Source organism: Cololabis saira, chromosome 14 (assembly GCF_033807715.1).
Source record: "Cololabis saira isolate AMF1-May2022 chromosome 14, fColSai1.1, whole genome shotgun sequence".
In the NCBI taxonomy this organism is placed as follows: Eukaryota; Metazoa; Chordata; class Actinopteri; order Beloniformes; family Belonidae; genus Cololabis; species Cololabis saira.
In genome coordinates, this window is record NC_084600.1 from 8,088,306 (window position 1) to 8,110,827 (window position 22,522).

At 44.9% G+C, this 22,522-nt stretch overlaps 1 protein-coding gene across 2 annotated transcripts in view; it reads right to left on the reverse strand.

The window, feature by feature from the left end:
* The window catches only part of hlcs (holocarboxylase synthetase (biotin-(proprionyl-CoA-carboxylase (ATP-hydrolysing)) ligase)), a 94,686-nt gene that overhangs the window by 1,025 nt on the left and 71,139 nt on the right, over positions 1-22,522 (reverse strand). For both annotated transcript variants that reach the window (XM_061739570.1, XM_061739571.1), the window contains exons 8-10: positions 14,868-15,028; positions 4,845-4,959; positions 3,907-4,120 (exon numbers count right to left, since the gene is read on the reverse strand). In XM_061739570.1, the coding sequence (XP_061595554.1) occupies positions 3,907-4,120; positions 4,845-4,959; positions 14,868-15,028 (490 nt within the window). The remainder of the gene's footprint in view (positions 1-3,906; positions 4,121-4,844; positions 4,960-14,867; positions 15,029-22,522) is intronic.

Here is a 22,522-nt window from a genome sequence, read left to right on the forward strand (position 1 = left end):
TGCGAATGTTCTTTTCTACATTTTTCAATGATTGATATCATTTTATGGTTTTGTTTTTAAAATTCGAGCTAGGTTTCTCATAAATGTAAAAGAAAAATTATTTGTAAAACTCAACTTACAACTTGTTTTATCTAATGGAAAACTTTATGTCTTGCACATGTTTCAACTGTAATATGTTTTAATATTGTGAAATTCAAACTTATTTTTGTAAGTTTACAACTTTGTGTGAAAAAAAGATTCCGTCAGAAAAACCCTGGTTCTTTTAAGTTGACAACTATTTGTGTTGTAGTATAACAACTTTTTTAAAATAATAAAACTGCTGCTAAATTCTCAAATAATCTGAGAAAAGAAAATGTATTGGTCTTATCAATTTTAGTAATAAATTGATAAGACCAATACATTTATATTTATATATTTTTCAGATCTGCAATTATTTTCCTATGACTTTTCGTTTCTCATAAATCAACTTTATTCATGGAAAACAATGTTTTTTTTCTAGAAAACAGATCTTTCTTGGTAAATGATTTTATTCTCATAAATGTCTATTTTTATACTTGTGATATTGTAACTTTTCACAAAAAACTATGACCCGAGTCTCATATTATAATTCAATTTTCCCCTCTTATAATTGTAAAATTATATCTTTATTATTGAAAAGCTGCAACTGCTTTCTATAAAAACACATTTGCAGCTTCTGTATAAGAAAAAACTAATGTGATATTTTTTTACCAACTGTAAAAAAATACAGTTGGTATTTTGAGGTGTTGAGGTGGGATGTTGAGGTGAGGGTGAGATGTTGAGGTGAGATGTTGAGGTGAGGGTGGGATGTTGAGGTGAGGGTGAGATGTTGAGGTGAGATGTTGAGGTGAGGGTGGGATGTTGAGGTGAGATGTTGAGGTGAGGGTGGGATGTTGAGGTGAGATGTTGAGGTGAGGGTGAGATGTTGAGGTGAGATGTTGAGGTGAGGGTGGGATGTTGAGGTGTGAGGTTGAGGTGAGGGTGGGATGTTGAGGTGAGATGTTGAGGTGAGGGTGGGATGTTGAGGTGTGAGGTTGAGGTGAGGGTGAGATGTTGAGGTGAGATGTTGAGGTGAGGGTGAGATGTTGAGGTGAGATGTTGAGGTGAGGGTGGGATGTTGAGGTGTGAGGTTGAGGTGAGGGTGGGATGTTGAGGTGAGATGTTGAGGTGAGGGTGAGATGTTGAGGTGAGATGTTGAGGTGAGGGTGGGATGTTGAGGTGAGATGTTGAGGTGAGGGTGGGATGTTGAGGTGAGGGTGAGATGTTGAGGTGAGATGTTGAGGTGAGGGTGGGATGTTGAGGTGAGGGTGGGATGTTGAGGTGAGATGTTCAGGTGAGGGTGAGATGTTGAGGTGAGATGTTGAGGTGAGGGTGGGATGTTGAGGTGAGATGTTGAGGTGAGGGTGGGATGTTGAGGTGAGATGTTGAGGTGAGGGTGGGATGTTGAGGTGAGATGTTGAGGTGAGGGTGGGATGTTGAGGTGAGGGTGAGATGTTGAGGTGAGATGTTGAGGTGAGGGTGGGATGTTGAGGTGAGGGTGGGATGTTGAGGTGAGATGTTCAGGTGACGGTGAGATGTTGAGGTGAGATGTTGAGGTGAGGGTGGGATGTTGAGGTGAGATGTTGAGGTGAGGGTGGGATGTTGAGGTGAGGGTGAGATGTTGAGGTGAGATGTTGAGGTGAGGGTGGGATGTTGAGGTGAGATGTTGAGGTGAGGGTGCGATGTTGAGGTGAGATGTTGAGGTGAGGGTGGGATGTTGAGGTGAGGGTGAGATGTTGAGGTGAGGGTGGGATGTTGAGGTGAGGGTGAGATGTTGAAGTGAGGGTGGGATGTTGAGGTGAGGGTGAGATGTTGAGGTGAGGGTGGGATGTTGAGGTGAGGGTGGGATGTTGAGGTGAGGGTGAGATGTTGAAGTGAGGGTGGGATGTTGAGGTGAGATGTTGAGGTGAGGGTGAAATGTTGAGGTGAGGGTGAGATGTTGAGGTGAGGGTGAGATGTTGAAGTGAGGGTGGGATGTTGAGGTGAGGGTGAGATGTTGAGGTGAGGGTGAGATGTTGAGGTGAGATGTTGAGGTGAGGGTGGGATATTGAGGTGAGGGTGTGAGGTTGAGGTGAGGGTGGGATGTTGAGGTGAGGATGAGATGTTGAGGTGAGGGTGGGATGTTGAGGTGAGGGTGGGATGTTGAGGTGAGATGTTGAGGTGAGGGTGAAATGTTGAGGTGAGGGTGAGATGTTGAAGTGAGGGTGTGAGGGTTGAGGTGAGGGTGTGAGGGTTGAGGTGAGGGTGAGATGTTGAGGTGAGGGTGGGGTGTTGAGGTGAGATGTTGAGGTGAGGTTGAGGTGAGGTGAGGGTGAGATGTTGAGGTGAGGGTGAGATGTTGAGGTGAGGGTGAGATGTTGAAGTGAGGGTGTGAGGGTTGAGGTGAGGGTGTGAGGGTTGAGGTGAGGGTGAGATGTTGAGGTGAGGGTGGGGTGTTGAGGTGAGATGTTGAGGTGAGGTTGAGGTGAGGTGAGGGTGAGATGTTGAGGTGAGGGTGAGATGTTGAGGTGAGGGTGTGAGGTTGATGTGAGGGTGAGATGTTGAGGTGAGGGTGGGATGTTGAGGTGAGGGTGTGAGGTTGAGGTGAGGGTGAGATGTTGAGGTGAGGGTGTGAGGTTGAGGTGAGGGTGTAATGTTGAGGTGAGGGTGAGATGTTGAGGTGAGGGTGGGATGTTGAGGTGAGGGTGTGAGGTTGAGGTGAGGGTGTAATGTTGAGGTGAGGTTGAGGTGAGGTGAGGGTGAGATGTTGAGGTGAGGGTGAGATGTTGAGGTGAGGGTGTGAGGTTGAGGTGAGGGTGGGATGTTGAGGTGAGGGTGTGAGGTTGAGGTGAGGGTGTGAGGTTGAGGTGAGGGTGAGATGTTGAGGTGAGGGTGAGATGTTGAGGTGAGTGTGTGAGGTTGAGGTGAGAGTGAGATGTTGAGGTGAGAGTGAGATGTTGAGGTGAGGGTGAGATGTTGAGGTTAGGGTGAGATGTTGAGGTGAGGGTGTGAGGTTGAGGTGAGTGTGAGATGTTGAGGTGAGAGTGAGATGTTGAGGTGAGGGTGAGATGTTGAGGTTAGGGTGAGATGTTGAGGTGAGGGTGTGAGGTTGAGGTGAGGGTGAGATGTTGAGGTGAGAGTGAGATGTTGAGGTGAGGGTGAGATGTTGAGGTTAGGGTGAGATGTTGAGGTTAGGGTGAGATGTTGAGGTGAGGGTGTGAGGTTGAGGTGAGGGTGAGATGTTGAGGTGAGAGTGAGATGTTGAGGTGAGGGTGAGATGTTGAGGTGAGAGTGAGATGTTGAGGTGAGAGTGAGATGTTGAGGTGAGGGTGAGATGTTGAGGTTAGGGTGAGATGTTGAGGTGAGAGTGAGATGTTGAGGTGAGGGTGAGATGTTGAGGTGAGGGTGAGATGTTGAGGTTAGGGTGAGATGTTGAGGTGAGGGTGAGATGTTGAGGTGAGGGTGTGAGGTTGAGGTGAGGGTGTGAGGTTGAGGTGAGGGTGAGATGTTGAGGTGAGGGTGAGATGTTGAGGTGAAGGTGAGATGTTGAGGTGAGGGTGAGATGTTGAGGTTAGGGTGAGATGTTGAGGTGAGGGTGTGAGGTTGAGGTGAGGGTGTGAGGTTGAGGTGAGGGTGAGATGTTGAGGTGAGGGTGTGAGGTTGAGGTGAGATGTTGAGGTGAGGGTGAGATGTTGAGGTGAGGGTGAGAAGTTGAGGTGAGGGTGTGAGGTTGAGGTGAGGGTGAGATGTTGAGGTGAGGGTGCGAGGTTGAGGTGAGGGTGAGATGTTGAGGTGAGGGTGAGATGTTGAGGTGACGGTGAGGGCAGGTGAGATGATGAAGGGAGGCTCTGAGCTGCCTGAAGTACGCACCTGTGGAGCCATCTGTGGTAGTAGAGTGGCAGGATGGCCTCTGGACCTCCCTGCTGGAAGCTGCTGATGAGCTTCTCCAGACAGGAAACGGTTCTGGCGATGAGCTGCGGGCAGCTGAGAGGCTGCAGGCTTACGTTCTTCAGACGGTTATGGTTCTGGATCAGGTCGTTGATGCATGCTGTTGGATTGCTGTTGGTCACGTTGAACCCACAACCTGCAAAGACCAGGTTGAACTTTGCTGCACTCTCTGGATTCTTCACAAAATGTCATACAATTAGCATTTGAATTATGTTATGACAATAAATGTTCATTAAAAAAAAGAGGCAAAAAGGTTCCCTCAATCCTCTTCTGATTAGGATGTGAATGCCTCTGAACTTTATACCCATGGAAACTCATGAAAACGTGTCTGTTTTCAGCCTCCAGGTTGCTGGTATTGGTGGACCTCAAATGGGGATGGATGCATGGGCTGGATCGATTTGTAAATAGAGTTTTGTCTTATTTGGATTGCCTGGTATGACTGCTCTTTCAAAACAACTTTTTGTGCAACTTTTAAAATAACAACTGGAAAAAAAACTGGAAATTAAACTGTAAACTGTAAACTATTTTGAAGCTTTGAAAGTCTGGAAAAGCTTAATATTGAAGAAGTTCTGGACTTCCATCCTACCTTTGGAAGGACATGACTCTGCTGCATAATGTGACTTAATGGACATGCTGTAATTGACGTTTTGCAATGTATTTCATGTGTCCTAAACTGAAACAGGTCAGCAGCACACCAACTATTTCCTGTTTTCATGGTGAGACTGCTAGAGAAGCATGTTGACTATTTTCCCCCAATGTAAAGTGTCTTGATTTGACTCAATAAATTAAACTCAAATGAGCCTAGACTATTGCTGCATTTATCGTCCAGTCTTTTCAGCTGTGGTTTCAGGAAATGTTACCTATGAGCAGGTAAAACGTTGATCCTAACACGGTGGAGGTCACCAGCACCCCTCCAAGCTTCATCAGGTTACTGTAGTAGATGTCGTTGGGCCACTTAACCCTCAGGTCAATGTCCTGAAGGGATCAAACAAGAGACCATTATGCTCCAAGAAAAAGATTACACAAAAAAAGATTACACAAAAAAAAAAAATATTAAGTTTCTTAGCTTCAGTAGATTGTACTGGAAAACACAACATAAGGGTTTTGTTTTCTAATGGAAACAACCTGACGAAAGTTTTATGTCCTCTGGTGCTGGTGACTAAAAAAGACCCCGGAACTTACAAAGTGACAATACAGGCCAATCTTTTCTAGTGGACCAAAAAAAGAGCAACCTGACACACTAAAATAATTTCCACGTGTTCCTGTCCAGCGTTAGTGCTCCGTTTCCTTCAGGGAATGAGAAAGCAGCAGTTGTACAGACATCCTACCAAACTTCAGTACATCCACCTCTGGTTTCTAACCACAGCTCTACAGACTGGCCATCCTGACGGAGTTCATCATGATAACAGGTAATGATAATATCCAGATATTATTATGTCCTGATGATTTCATGGTTAGCACATTTCTCACTGCTATTTGTCCTGCTAATTTATTTGTCCTTGTTAGTTTATACAGTGGGGCAAAAATGTATTTAGTCAATCACTGATTGTGCAAGTTCCCCTACTTAGAAAGATGAGAGGTCTGTAATCTTCATCATAGGTACACTTTAACTATGAGAGACAAAATGAGAAAAAAAAAGCTTGCTTTTCCAGTAGTGAGAAGTACGGAAGAGTATTAGGGCCACTTAAAAAAAATAAAAAGAATTCTGAGAAAAAAGTCAGAATTCTGACTTTAATCTCAGAATTCTGAGAAAAAAGTCAGAATTCTGACTTTTTTCTCAGAATTCTGAGATTAAAGTCAGAATTCTGACTTTTTTCTCAGAATTCTTTTTATTTTTTTTAAGTGGCCCAGAATTCTGACTTTTTTCTCAGAATTCTGAGATTAAAGTCAGAATTCTGACTTTTTTCTCAGAATTCTTTTTATTTTTTTTAAGTGGCCCTAATACTCTTCCGTAGAGAAGTTATTCTAGGTACAGCGGGGAAAATAAGTATTGCACACGTCAACATTTCTCTCAAAAAACCTATTTCTAATCGAGCTATTGACATGAAATTTTCACCAGATGTCGGCATCAACCCAAGTAATGCACACATACAGAGAAATCCAAACATTTATGTCCATAAATTAAGTTATGTGTAATAAAGGGAAATGGCACAGGGAATAAGTATTGAACACGCTTACTGAAATTTATTTAATACTTTGTGCAAAAACCTTTGTTGGTGATCACAGCCTCAAGACACCTCCTGTATGGAGAAACCAGTCGAATACATTGCCCAGGTGTGATTTTGGCCCATTCATCCACACAAACTGCCTTCAAATCTTCAAGGTTCCGGGGGTCTCTTCTGTGAACCCGGATCTTCAGTTCTTTCCAAAGATTTTCAATTGGATTCAAGTCTGGTGATTGACTGGGCCATTCTAGCAGCTTTATTTTCTTTTTCTTCAACCAGTTGAGTGTTAGCTTGGCTGTGTGCTTGGGATCGTTGTCTTGCTGAAAGATCCACCCTCTTTTCATCTTCAGCAGCCTGGCAGATGACAGCAGATTCTGATCAAGAATGTCTCGATACTTTTCTCCGGTCATTATTCCTTCAATGATATGAAGTCTACCAGTACCATATGCTGAAAAACAGCCCCACGCCATGATGCTCCCACCTCCAAACTTCACTGTTGGTATGGTGTTTTGGGGGTGATGTGCGGTGCCATTTTTCCTCCAAACATGTTGTGTCTTATTTCATCCAAAGAGTTCAATTTTGGTCTCATCTGACCAGAGTATGTTCTCCCAGAATGTCATGGGTTTATCCAAATGTTGTGTCGCAAACTCCAAACGTGCTTCAACATGCTTCTTCTTCAAAAATGGAGTCTTGCGTGGTGTGCGTGCATGGAGGCCATAGCGGTTGAGTGCTATACTTATTGTTTTCTTTCAAACAACGGTACCTGCTGATTCCAGGTCTTTCTGCAGCTCTCCACGAGTGGTCCTGGGCTGTTGGAGAACCCTTCTGATGATTGTTTTGACTCCTCTGTCTGAAATCTTGCAAGGAGCAATTCAATTCAATTCAATTTCAATTCAATTTTATTTATATAGCGTCTAATACAACAGAGTTGTCTCTAGACGCTTTACAGAGACCCATACCCAGAACATGACCCCCGAGCAGTTATTACATAAACAATGGCAGGTAAAAACTCCCCTAGTGGGAGAAAAACCTTAAGCCAAACAGTGGCAAGGAAAAACTCCCCTTTAGGAGGGAAGAAACCTTGAGCAGGACCAGGCTCATCAGGGGGGACCCTCCTGCCGAGGGCCAGACTGGTGGGTCAGGGACGGCAACAGCACAGCAGGCAGGTGGAAGCAGCAACGGGATGACCGGGGGTGGGGACCGCAGGCCAGCACACAGCTCCCGAAGCTCCGGCCCAATCAGCAGGTCCCAGGTTGGGGTGCAGGGTCAGGAAAAGACTTGTGCTCCGTAATGCAAGCTACAAGCCACCCACGGCCACCTGCAGGACAAAAGAGAGAAAAGGGAGGAGAAGGGGGGGCCAGCAACGGGATGACCAGGGGTGGGGACCGCAGGCCAGCACGCAGCTCCCGAAGCTCCGGCCCAATCATCAAGTCCCAGGTTGGGGTGCAGGGTCGGGGAAAGGTTGAGAAGGGGCAGGGCCAGGGAGAGGAGTCTTGAGGGACGAACATTCTCCCCCGCCCAAAAGGGGCCGTTACCCTGCCCCCCTCACTCCCACACTGCAGGTTCCGGTGTCCGGCAAAGGATGCTGCAACATGGACAAAAGAGAGAAAAGGGAGGAGAAGGGGGGGCCAGCACAAGAAACAACAGGAGCGACTCTGACACACTAAAGTTTACACTACCTAGAGATTTACCAACACCAGCTAGAGGTTTACTAAACACTAACTATAGGCTTTACTAAACAGAAATGTTTTAAGTTTAGTTTTAAAGGTGGAGGTGGTGTCAGCCCCCTTAACCCAGATTGGAAGTTGGTTCCATAGTAGTGGCGCCTGATAGCAGAACGCCCGCCCTCCAAATCTACATTTAGATACTCTAGGAACTACGAGTAAACCTGCACTCTGAGAACGGAGAGCTCTGACAGGAACATAAGGCACTATCAGGTCTTGCAAATAATGCGGAGCTAAGCCGTTTTGGGCTTTATACGCAAGTAATAAAATTTTAAATTGGATTCTGAATTTTACGGGTAACCAATGGAGCGACGCTAACACTGGAGAGACGTGGTCTCTCCTGCTAATTCCTGTCAGTACTCGTGCTGCTGCATTTTGGATCAGCTGGAGCCTATTCAGCAAATTACTTGGACATCCTGCTAACAACACATTACAGTAATCTAGTCTAGAAGATACAAACGCATGAACTAGTTTTTCTGCATCACTCTGTGAGAGGATTTTCCTAATCTTTGCAATATTACGGAGATGGAAAAAGGCTATTTTACAAACCTGATTGACATATGGTTTAAACGACAAATCCTGATCGAAAATAACACCAAGATTTCTCACAGTTGCACTGGAAGCCATCGCAACACCATCTAATCCCTTCCTAAGATGCTCTGGACCAAGAATGATAACCTCTGTTTTATCTGAATTTAGAAGCAGGAAATTTCTGGACATCCAGTCCTTGATGTCCCTAAGACATGCCTGAAGTTTAACTAACGGTTCTGTTTCATCCGGCTTCATAGACAAATAGAGCTGCGTATCATCAGCATAACAATGAAATTGTATGCCGTGATTCTGGATTATACTTCCCAACGGCTGCATGTATAAACTGAACAAGATTGGCCCTAGCACTGAACCCTGCGGAACACCATAACAGACCCTTGACTGTTCTGAAGAAACCTCATGTACATGAACAAACTGGAACCTGTCAGATAGGTATGATTTAACCCAACATAGAGCTGTCCCTTTAATCCCAACAACATGCTCTAACCTGTGCAGTAAAATGCCATGATCTATAGTGTCAAAAGCAGCACTGAGGTCCAGTAGAACCAGTATGGACACTAATCCCTTATCTGAGGCCATAAGGAGGTCATTCGTGACTCGAACAAGTGCTGTCTCTGTGCTATGATGCATTCTGAACCCTGACTGAAAGACTTCAAACAGATCATTTCTATACAAATAGTCACATAACTGGCTTGAAACTGCCTTTTCCAGAATTTTAGACACAAATGGAAGGTTGGAAATTGGTCTATAATTAGCTAAGGTGTCTGGGTCAAGAGAAGGTTTTTTAAGTAAAGGTTTAATTACTGCGACTTTGAAAACCTGTGGTACATATCCTAAACTTAGGGATAAGTTAATTTGGTCCAGTATTGTCGTACCAATAAGAGAAAAAATATGTTTGAATAGTCGAGTCGGGATGGGGTCTAACATACATGTGGTTGACTTAGCTCTATTAACGAGTGAAGTCAGCTCAGGGAGGTCTATAGGATCAAAACAGTCTAGAGACAAGTCAGAGCCTAGGGAAGTCGCTAAAGCTGAAGAAACACCTACAACCGGCTGGTTGATTTCTTCTCTAATTCTCGCGATTTTACTGTTGAAGAAGCCCATAAAGTCCTCACTACTGAGAGCTGCAGGAATGCACGGCTCAACAGAGTTGTGACTCTTTGTCAGCCTGGCTACAGTGCTGAACAGAAAACGTGGGTTACTTTTGTTATCCTCTATCAACGTTGAATAATAAGCTGTTCTGGCTTTGCGAATGGCTTTTTTATATACTATTAGAATATCTTTCCATTCACGATGAGAGTCTACAGACCTACAAGAGTACCACTTCCTTTCCATTTTACGCACGTTTTGTTTCAACATGCGGATATCTGAATTATACCAGGGAGTTAAGCTCCTGTGGCTAGAAACCCTCCTTTTCAAAGGAGCAACTTCATCTAAAGCTGAATGCAACAAATCAGCAGTGTTACTAGCAAGGAAATCAACATCTGCAGAGGTAGAACCCAGGTCACTGGCCTCGACTACATCACTATTTCGCACTGTCGTAAGATAAGCAATGGCCTCCCTAAATTTAACAATAACTTCATCAGACAAACATCTGCTAAAATAATACCTCCTATTTTGCACTTCAACATCAACAAAATTAAATTCAAACGTTATTAAGTAATGGTCGGATAAAAGGGAGTTTACAGGTGACACCAACAGACCATCAGTTTCAACACCGTAGGTGAGAACGAGATCGAGAGTATGATTAAAAACAGTGCGTCGGTTTATCCACTTTTTGTGAGATACCCATTGATTCTAGAAGAGAATCGAAGGCTAATTTAAGATTATCGCTTTCAACATCCATATGAATGTTAAAATCACCCACTATGATGAATTTATCTGTGCTGATCAATAATCCAGAAAGGAAATCTGAAAATTCAGACAAAAACTCCAGATACGCACCAGCAGGGGGCCGGTACACTACCACTAACACAACTGGCTTCTCTGATTTCCGGCTCGGAAATTTCAGACCAAGCATGAGGCTTTCAAATGTATTATAGTTGCACTTAGGTTCAATTTTTGTTTCGAGACCGGAGTTATAAATTGCTGCGACTCCTCCGCCTCGGCCCGTGCTTCTAGGAATGTGATGATTAAAGTAGCCGGGCGGATTGATTCATTCAAACTAACATACTCTTCCTCCTGTAACCATGTTTCTGTTAAGCAGAAAATGTCACTCCTGCTCTCTGTAATTATATCATTTACTAACAGAGACTTAGAGCTTAATGATCGTATATTTAGTAGTCCGCATCTAATTTTTAGGTCTGTAATTGGTACCAAATGTACATTGGTTTTAATTTTTACAAGGTTATCTTGGTTAACGCCTCTATAACGCTGCACCTGGTGAACTTTTGGAGGGCGGGGAACTGCAACCACTTCTATTTTGCTAGGCACCTCTAACTGACTAAGCCTCGCCTCCAGCCCTGTTAAACTACAGCTCTGCATCCTGGCCTGGACCCTGCATTGTCAGGGGGAGTGTCTAATAACATTGGCCAGATTTCTAGACATAAGAGCTGCACCATCCCGGGTGGGATGAATGCCGTCCCTTCTAATCAGACCGGGCTTTCCCCAGAATGTCTCCCAGTTGTCAATAAAGTCCACGTCGTTTTCTGAACACCACTGAGACAACCAGCGGCGGAGCGAGAGCATGCGACTAAACATGTCATCGCTGGTCAGATTGGGGAGGGGGCCAGAAAAACCTACAGAGTCCGACATGGTCTTGGCGAAGTTACACACCGAGACAATATTCATTCTGGTTACTTCCGACTGGCGAAGACGGGAGTCATTAGCTCCGACATTGATGATAACTTTACCATATTTACGATTACCCTTTGCCAGTAGCTTCAAATTTGCTTCTATGTCGCCCGCTCTGGCCCCCGGGATACACCTAACTAAGGTCTCTGGAGTCGGCTTCACATGTCTCACAATAGAGTCTCCAATCACCAGGGTCTGTTTCTCAACAGATGTGTCGCTGAGTGGGGAAAAACGGTTAGACACATGAAGCGGGTGGTGTTCCGTGAGCCCTTTAAGACTACCCTTCCTCCGAACCGTCACCCAGCTGCCCTGCCTGGCCGGCTGCTCGGGAGCTGCAGGGGAGCGGTTACGCTCAGCTGCTACGGGCCGGTCCGCCGCTAGCTTAGCCTGGTTAGCTGAGGAGGCTCTCGGACTATGGTTTAGTTGGCCAAACCGGACCTCTAACTGACTGAGCCTCGCCTCCAGCCCTGCAAATAAGCTACACTTTAAGCACTTACCGTCTTCACTAAAGGAGGCAGAGGAATAACTAAACATTTCACACACTGAGCAGGAAAGAGGTGAAGCGGTGGGAGCCGGAGCGGCCATGCTAAGATGCTAACGGAGGCTAGCGGACAGAAAATGTATCGGTGATTGGTGACAGTGAAAGTTACGGAAGAGAAAATGAGCGAGTGTTGAAATAAAGACAGTAATGTACCAGATATAGTGCTATTTTACCAGAAAACAGTCTAAGTTTTAGATAAAATGTCGGGAGAGATCTGAGCCTGCAAACGCCGTGAGACGGCAGCAGCACAGACCGCAACACCAGGAAGTGACGCGATGCGTGACGCAATACGTTACCCAATCAGAACACTGGAAAACCTGGCCGTGGCTGGTTTATGGTAATGCCGTGTTCTTTCCACTTCCGGATGATGGCCCCAATGGTACTCACTGCAACTTTCAGAAGTTTAGAAACGCGCCTGTAACCAATGCCTTCAGTGTTTTGCAACAATAAGGTTGCGTAGGTCTTTGGACAGCTCTTTGCTTTTACCCATCATGCAATGCATCAATCAGAACTAAACCAGCTGATATTACTTTGCACTAATAGGGGACAGGTTAACTTTCTAAATACTGACCGACTCCAGCTGTTTTCTTGGCTTTCCAGACCTTTTTACCCCTCGTTTTCTTCATGTGTTCAATACTTATTCCCTGTGCCATTTCACTTTATTACACATAACTTAATGTATGGACATAAATGTTTGGATTTCTTTGTATGTATGCATTACTTGGGTTGATGCCGACATCTGGTGAAAATTTCATGTCAATAGCTCGATTAGAAATATGTTTTTTGAGAGAAATGTTGACGTGTTCAATACTTATTTTCCCCGCTGTATGTGCTCGGACTCCTTCCTTCCCTGTTGTTCTGTAACGCCCCCCCCAGGCAATAGGCTGACACGTATTGGAATAACAGCTACCTTGAGACCGATTTTGCTGTTTTAGTTATTATTTTCCTGATAAGTAAGGTTGTGCCCCGTTTTGATTGATTCATTTTGATAATTCATTTTGATAAGTAATCTTCTTTATTAATTATTAATAATTATCGTAAGACGATTATTAACTCTTTAATAACTGAACCAGCACCCCCTTTGTGGTACAATACCACTCCATGACCTTGAAATGCTTTTTACCAAGCTACTTCTTCGTTGCCCGAGCAATGTGTTTGGCATCATTGTCATGCTGGAAGACCCAGCCACGTTTCATCTTCTATAACCTGCTGATGGAAGGAGGTGTTGGCTTACAATCTCACAATACATGGCATGTTCATTTTTCCCTCAACACGGATCAGTGATACTGTCCCCTTTGCAGAAAAACAGTCCCAATATGCATGATGTTTCCACCCCCATGCTTCACAGTAGGTTTGGTGTTCTTTGGATGCATTTCAGTATTCTTCTTACTCCAAACATGATGAATTGGGTTTTTACCAAAAAGTTTTATTTTGGTTTCATCTGACTACATGATGGCCTGGACATGTACTGGCTAATGCAGGGGGACATGGCTGGTACTGCAGGATTTGAGTCCCTCTCAGTATTGTGTGTTACTGATGGTAGTCTCTGTTACTCTATGCATATCATTCATCAGGTCCCTACATGTACTACTACTACTGTGGATATGTGTCTTTTATACAGCTAACGAGTTTTGGATTTTTTTTTCTCATTTTGTCCCTCATAGTTGAAGTGTACTGTTGTGTAACCAAGGTGGTGCTGGTTCAGTTCTTACAGAGTTATTAATAATTGTCTTACAATAGTTATTAATAATGAGGATGACTTATCAATATAAATTATCAAAATGAATAAATCAAAACGGGGCACCACCTGACTTGTGGTTCACTTGCTTGTTTTCAACCAAGCTCTGCTCCATATTAGTGGAGTCCAGTGACTCCTCACAGAGGTCTAGCGACTGCTCACCGAGGGTGTTTTGAGGACGCTTTGCACCTGGCATGAATAGGTCTGAGCAAACATTATATTAGTGAAATAGATAATGTTACTAGAGAGACAGCTTATATCTAAACTCCCGTGGTTACAAATTCACAGGTGAAGCTCCAACCTGTGACATACACACTAACACTAAACTGCATGTGTCCTCAATATGGTCTTAAAACCGAGGCTGGTCTCAGGCCTGGTCTTCCCATGTTCACACAGGACTATGGCCCAACAATACCTATGATGAAGATTACTACACCCGATTACTGTAATGTGTTATTAGTATTATTAGTATTAGTAATTTGCTGAATAGGCTCCAGCTGATCCAAAATGCAGCAGTGCGAGTACTGACAGGAATCAGCAGGAGAGACCACGTCTCTCCAGTCTTAGCCTCGCTCCATTGGCCCGCCACCCCCCCCCGCGGTCATCCCGCTGCTGCTTCCACCTGCCTGCTGTGTGCTGCTGACGTCCCCGACTCCCCCAGTCTGACCTTCGGCAGGAGGGTCCCCCCTTATGATCCAGGTCCTGGTCCAGGTTTCTTCCCCCCTTATGATCCAGGTCCTGGTCCAGGTTTCTTCACTCCTAAAGGGGAGTTTTTCTTGCCACTGTTTGGCTTAAGGCTTTTCTCCCACTAGGGGAGTTTTTACCTGCCATTCTTTATGTAATAATTGCTCGGGGGTTTATGTTCATGTTCTGGTCTCTGGAAAGCGTCTAGAGACAACATCTGTTGTATTAGACGCTATACAAATAAAATTGAAAAAAAAAATTGAGATTACAGATCTCTCTCATCTGTCCAGGTAGGGGAACTTGCACAATCAGTGATTGACTGTTTTTGTGACATTAGCTACCAAAGGGAACACGGGGAGAACATGCAAAATCCACACAGAAAGGCCCTTTCGTCAACCTCACCCAGGGTGTGGTCATGGGGGAACTTAAAACGCCCTCAGCACCCACAGGGTCTCTGGCGAGAATTGAACCCAGGACCTTCTTGCTGTGAAGCGGCTGCACTACCAGGTGTGCCACCGTGGTCCAATCTCTACAAATTAATTTCTACAATATCAATTCAGACTTTTTTAGATTTTAGATTTTTGCCTCTGCTATGAGCTGGTAGAGGGGTCACGACTCGGATCATGTACAGAAAAAACAGCTGTTATCCTGAAGTGCTGGAGAAGATGGTACAGGAGGACCACCGCTACCTCGTATCCAGGAAGTGTCCGAACAGCGTCTACAATGGCCAAAGCAGCCAGGTGCTGCAGGAAGGGAATCCTCTGTCCGAGTCTGGAGCTCAGCTCTACCTGGACGCTGACAGTGAACATGGCACATCCCGGCGGGCTGAGCCAGGCGTTCCTCCCCCGACCTGCAACACCAAGGAAAAACACATTTAACATTCATATTTGATTTTTTCCTCTTTTTTTTAAGTTTTGAAATGTCATGTTAAAAAGGGCAAGACTGAACGTGAACTACTTGGAAAAATAAAATAATAAAATCAGTGACTATGAGGGAGGAAAAGGAAGGAAAAATGTAGAAAAGTAAAGATGAAACCAAACCAAACAAAAAAAGAATGACCCGGATTCACAAAACTGACAATAAAAAAAAGGAAAAAATAGTGTGTTTTGTATAATGAGGTGGAGGAAGTGAATCCATTACTGAACTGTCAGCATGAGCACCATGCGTACGCCATTTTCCTTGCACATGTTGGGGTGTATGAAAAATAATCTGTGCGTGGATTTACTTTGTGTGGAGTACTGCCACACAAATTGAGCGGGTGTGGGAGCTGTGGACAGGTCGGACGCAAAGTAGTGAAACTAACTTTATACACCAAGATATGTTCCCCTAACAAAAGATGTTCCTCTAGCTCTTAAAGGGATTTGAAAAAACAACATTTCTTCCATGGGTTTGATCATTGATTATTTACACCTGAACAAAAAGTCACCCAAACATGTCTGACCCTATGGTCTGACCAATTGGGAAGCATCCGCTCACTGCGGGATGTTTGTGTCAAAATGATTCAATCAAAAAAAAAATCACTTCAAATCGAAAAAATATTTTCGATCCCAAAAAAATTTGTTGAAATGCAATTTTTTGGGTCTCAAATATATTTTTTGCATTCAAACACTTCTTTCTTTGATTGAAAATTATTTTTTCTTGAATTGATTTTTTTTAATAGAAAATATTTTTTTTTCTTTTTGAAGCAATTTTTTTGATTAAATGATAGACAAATGTCCTACCCATAATATGGCCCAAACAGAAAACAACACTACTTCAATCAAAAAGGTTGCTTCAAACAAAAAAACTTCTATCAAAGAAAACATTTCCAATCAAAGAAAAACAGTGTTCAAATGCATTTTTTTTTACTCAAATATTTTTTTCATTCAAACAATTTTTTTCTTTGATTGAAATCATTTTTTTTGATTGAAGTGACAATTTTTTTTATTTAAAATATATTTTTTGATTGAAGCAATCTTTTTTTTGATTGAATAATTAAGAAACAAATCTACCTCCATAGACAATCTCATGTAACAAGTTGTCAAACGAAAAGGAGGAAATGCAGAAATATCGCCGCTGTTTCTCATCATCAGTTGCTGCTTCGGCAAGACGAACGAGCTCTCCAATCTCCCGACGGCTCTGGTTGAACGGCCCGACAAACCATCTCCGATCGCGTTTCCTTTACCGAGATCACAAGAAAAGCAGAGCAGTGATCTCCTCTCCATCCATTGTTGCTGTGTTGTTTATTTATCTTTATTCCACCAGCTGGTTTATTAAACTACCACCAAATATTTTATTACTTTTCTAACTCTGCCTCTGCATACTGCCCCCAATTGGTTACTGCCGGTACGACGCGCTCCTTGCGTGCTATGCGAGCGAGGTACGCCCATATGGCAAGCCAGAAGGGCCAAAATGCAGGTATGAAATGAATGCCCTTCTGAACAAAGCGGCGTAAAAAACACCGTTATGAGCACAAAACCCGCCATAAAAGCGGCATTTTATACGAGTGGCGTAAATAGCACCACTTTCCGCGGTCCTTAAACACTGCAAAAAGTGGCGTTCATTGAACGCGCGTAAAACACAGTGTTAAATCCGGCGTTTTTTACAACTATGACGCGTGAAAAAAATGATGTGTCATAGTTGTAATCATTGCATCATTGATTGGTTGGGAGAAACACTACATCACATGAAATGAACTTTCATTCTAACTGAGAAGAAAACAGTGTTGATCCTATCAATAACATCAAGTTATATGTTTCCTATAAATGACTGCGTGAAGTTGCACGTACTGTAACTGCAACCAAGTATTCTTAAATTTTTGAAGTAGCAGAATTGGTAAACCTCATCCTCCCTGAATGAAGAATAGTTTGTCTGAAATGAAAATCAATGTGAGAATGTACGAAAAAAAAAACAATAGGTTCTGCCGATCCGAGCTGACATCCACACGGAGAGACCGACCTCCATCATCGAGAAACACTTTATGGAATGCTGCAGCACCTCTTGATATAAGACTGAAAAGTTTACATTAAATTAAATTCAATTCAATGTATATAGCGCATATCACAATATAAGTTGTCTCTAGCTTTCCAGAGACTCAGACCATGACCCCCCGAGCAATTATTACATAAATAATGGCAGATAAATATAAATAAAAACATAATTTAGATGTTGCTTAGTCACATCAGTTCGTACCAACCAAACTTCCAGTGACGTGTTAGATTTATATTAAAAGACTATACCTGGAAACCGGTTCTTCACTGTAAATTGTATGTAAATGTTTATTGTTCAGTCACAGTTAAGGGTGTTTTATGGATTTGAGTTTCATCCCCATAAGTCCTCCTATCCGCCCACCATGCTCAGGTATGACTGAGAGATGTCCGACCCGTCAGCACCTCCCGCCGAAAGGTTCATGTCACTCAGAACCGGATGAATGGCTGTTTAGAAGATCCAGAAGGATCCTCTTGGTGACTTGAATCAGCTGATGATCCAGTCTTCATCCTGGACCAGCAGGTCATGTAGTCTCGCTCCCTCCAAACTCTTCAATGTCTTCTAGTTGTCCCAAAGGTTCCACAGTTGTACCTCATACTGTCATTCATAGGAAACACATATCATTGTCTAACCTTATCATTTTATTACTAATCCCATGTGACTTGATAATCAACACTGTCTTCGTCTCAGTGAGAATGAGAGTTCATCTCATTTCATGTGATGGATGTCTGTGTTCTTCACAACTGATCACTGATGTGTTTACATCTTCACGAGATACAAGCAGAGAAAATGTATCAGTTTACTTTAGATTAAAGTCCCTTTTACATTGGTGACTAGCCTCCCTGATAGCAACATACCAGTGAATCAACGTTGAAATATGGTAAGGCAGAAACATTGAATCCATGTTGAAGCCATGTTGAAGCCTGGTCCGCGACAAACAGAATACCTTGATTCAACATTGATTACACATCGGCATTAGAATTGGATGATTGATTGATTGTTGGTCCACTATCAATCGTCGACCATAACCAAAAATCAACCCTTTTGAACATAATTCAACATAGATTTAACAACTTTTGCTATCTGGGCTGAAATCAACGTGCAGATGTAGCGTGTCATGTACCCCTTTTCCATTGACCAACGTGGGGTGGCGTCTCCAACTGCCCCGCGAATAACTCCCCTCCAAGGGTAGTTTTAACCACGAGTCAGTTCAAACGGAAACAGAACTAACGTGGGGTAGCGTTTTGTGGGAGGGGTTTGTTGGTCACGTAACCTGAGTTCAGCCCACCAAGGAAGTTTTTCTTTTATCTATTTTATCTATTTATTATCCTGAGGTTCCCAAACCGGAACCCCTCTGGCCCCTGGCTGCGCCTAGAAATCCTGTCCATAAAAATTATGAACAGGACCGGTGACAAAGGGCAGCCCTGCTGGAGTCCAACATGCACCGGGAACAAGTCTGACTTACTGCCGGCAATGCGAACCAGACTCCTGCTCCGATCATACAGAGACCAGACAGCACTTAATAGAGGGCCCCGGACTCCATACTCACTGAGCACCCCCCACAGAATTACACGAGGGACACGGTCAAATGCCTTCTCCAGATCCACAAAACACATGTAGACTGATTGGGCAAATTCCCATGAACCCTCGAGCACCCTGCGGAGGGTATAGAGCTGGTCCAGTGTTCCACGACCGGGACGAAAACCGCATTGTTCCTCCTGAATCCGAGGTTCAACTATCAGCCGTAATCTCCTCTCCAGTACCCTGGCGTAGACTTTCCCGGGGAGGCTGAGAAGTGTGATCCCCCTATACACGAATCCGGCGACCGGTTTGTGTGTGCCGCCATCTTGCGGCGGCGCCATCGCTGCGGTGGCAGGTGTCAATCTGCCACCGCAGCGCTGTTATTGTAACCTGACGCTCTACAGCATCATTATAGCTGGATTGATGATGTTAGACAGTGGCCTTCCATAAATAATGAAGGTATCTTAAATTAATGCTGATGTTAAATTATAAATAATGATTTGTTTTAGCGATAAGCAGGAAAGAATAGAGGAATAGGGAGATAAGGGAGTGTATGATTAAACACTGTAATATAGCATACGTTACGTGTGACGTTAGCAGCGCGAAATGTAATCATTATGGAAAGGCTACGTGATTAAAAAAAACAACAACAACAACACCTGCTTATGTTTTGTTTTATTTTAGGTATCCAAGAATATTTTATTGATCGCCTGGCGTCCGATGACCAAAAAAAACGCAATTACAGGTCTCTAATTGAAGGGCAGAACTATCTTAGCTCCGGATGATACAGAAATACATACATACATAACCCCAATCTTCAGATAAAACTAGTTTGTTGAGGAAAAAATATTAACTCTTATTTGTAGCTGCAGAAGAAAAAAATAATCTCACGAGGAAAAGAAAAATATTGCTCACGCCTCGGAGCCTCTTCAGCATAATATAGCAGTCAAAAAAAAGAAAAGAGAAGTATGAGTAATAAAAAAAATGTACTGTATGTTGTAGTATTATACAAATTTATTGAAACACATGAGTCAAACATTTACCAAAGCAGCTGCCAAACACTAAACAAGGTAGTAAGATGTGGGTTGTGCAGAACTGCGGCAGTAAATCCTCATCGGAGCTCCATTCTTTAGTAGTGATTTCATATGGATCCAGACCGTTAATAATCATTATTTTCTCCATATACCGCTCCCTGGCTTCCTTGTTTAAGGTATCCCGGTAAATTCCAGTTCCTTTCCAGCAGTTTAACATCTTTTTTTTGCGTTCCGTCTGTTCACTTGGTGAAACAGAAAAGTCCGTCCCGTCTTCATTCACTATCAAAACAAATGCACGTGACCCGGGACAGGAGTTTTCCGATGATACAAATACATTAAGAGAGCCTGGCAGGGAGCGGAGTAATAGATCCATGGGAGCGGAGCATGGATCTATATACGTATATATGTCTATGGGCTGGAGCGGAGGAGTGGAGCTGCCACCGCAGTAATGGCGGCCGCTCAACTTCCGGGTTTTGCTGGATTCGTGTATAGTTGGAACACACTCTCCGGTCACCCTTTTTAAACAGAGGGACCACCACCCCGGTTTGCCACTCCAGCGGTACTGTCCCCTTCCTCCATGCGATGTCGCAGAGGCGTGTCAACCAAGACAGCCCTACGACATCCAGAGACTTGAGGTACTCAGGGCGAATCTCATCCACCCCCGGTGCCCTGCCACTGAGGAGCTTACGAACTACCTCAGTGACCTCGGCTTGGGTGATGGATGAGCACGCCCCAGAGTCCCCACTCTCTGCTTCCTCAGTGGAAGGCATGTCAGTCGGGTTGAGGAGATCCTCGAAGTATTCCTTCCACCGTCCGACGATGTCCCCAGTCGAGGTCAACAGCTCCCCACCCACACCGTAAATGGTGCCGGCAGAGTACTGCTTCCCCCTTCTGAGGCGCCGAACGGTCCTCCAGAATTTCTTGGAGGCCGACCGAAAGTCTTCCTCCATGGCCTCCCCGAACTCCTCCCAGACCCGGATTTTTGCCACCAGGACCGCCCGAGCCGCGGCTCGCTTGGCCTGCCGGTACCCATCTACTGCGTCAGGAGTCCCACAGGCCAACATAGCCTGGTAGGACTCCTTCTTCAGTCTGACAGCATCCTGTACTTCCGGTGTCCACGACCGGGTTCTAGGATTGCCGCCACGACCGGCACCGGAGACCTTGCGACCACAACTTCGAGCCGCCGCATCGACAATGGAGGCAGAGAACATGGTCCACTCGGACTCAATGTCCCCCGCCTCCCCCGGGATCTGAGAGAAGCTCTCCCGGAGGTGGGAGTTGAAGATGTCCCTGACAGAGGGCTCGGCCAGACGTTCCCAACAGACCCTCACAATCCGTTTGGGTCTGCCCGGTCTGTCCAACCTCCTCCTCCGCCAGCGCATCCAACTCACCACCAGGTGGTGATCAGTTGACAGCTCAGCCCCTCTCTTCACCCGAGTGTCCAAGACATGCGGCCAAAGGTCAGCTGAAACGACAACAAAGTCGATCATTGACCTCCGGCCTAGGGTGTCCTGGTGCCACGTGCACTGATGGACACCCTTATGCTTGAACATGGTGTTCGTTATGGACAAACTGTGACTAGCACAGAAGTCCAACAACAAAACACCACTCGGGTTCAGATCGGGGAGGCCGTTCCTCCCAATCACGCCTCTCCAGGTATCACTGTCATTGCCCACGTGAGCGTTGAAGTCTCCCAGTAGAACAATGGAGTCCCCAGTTGGAGCACTATCAAGTACCCCTCCCAGGGACTCCAAGAAGGCCGGGTACTCCGCACTGCTGTTCGGCCCGTAGGCACAAACAACAGTGAGAGACCTTTTCCCGACCCAAAGGCGCAGGGAAACGACCCTCTCGTTCACCGGGGTGAACTCCAACACATGGCGACTGAGCTGAGGGGCTATAACCAAGCCCACACCAGCCCGCCGCCTCTCACCCTGGGCAACTCCAGAGTAGTGGAGGGTCCAGCCCCTTTCAAGGAGCTGGGTTCCAGAGCCCAAGTTATGTTTGGAGGTGAGCCCGACTATCTCTAGCCGGTATCTCTCAACCTCACGCACAAGCTCCGGCTCCTTCCCCCCCAGCAAGGTGATATTCCATGTCCCCACTGCGAGGGTTTTGGTCCAGGGATTGGGTCGTCGAGGCACCCTGCCACGACTGCTACCCAGCCCACATTGCACCGGCCTGCCATGGTCCTTTCTGCGGGTGGTGGGCCTACGAGAAGGCAGGCCCACGTCGCCGTTTCGGGCTGAGCCCGGCCGGGTCCCACGGACAAAGACCCAGCCACCAGGCACTCGCCTACGAGCCCCAACCCCAGGCCTGGCTCCAGGGCGGGGCCCCGGTGACGCCGATCCGGGCGACGTAGCGGTCCTTGATATATATATATATATATATATATATATATATATATATATATATATATATATATATATATATATATAAATAAAAACGAACAAGTCTATCCTTCTTCAATGGAAATGTATGTAGAGTTGGGGGTTTTCCCTTTCTGAGTCTGGATTTCTTTTGTCAGCTTTTCATGTCTACATATGTTACACAAGTGTGTTTTCACTCATTTAAAAAAAAGGAATGACCTTTAGCTGAGGCACTCGATATAGAAGTTCCTATAATTTTAACAGGTCACTCTTGATGACCCGGCCACCAGGCGCTCGCCTACGAGCCCCAACCCCAGGCCTCGCTCCAGGGCGGGGCCCTGGTGACGCCGATCCGGGCGACGTAGCGGTCCTCCGATGTTTCCTCTTCGTGACAAGCTTTGTGAACCGCTCTTAGTCTGGCCTGCTTTTTGCAGATGATGTTGTCCTGTTGGCTTCATC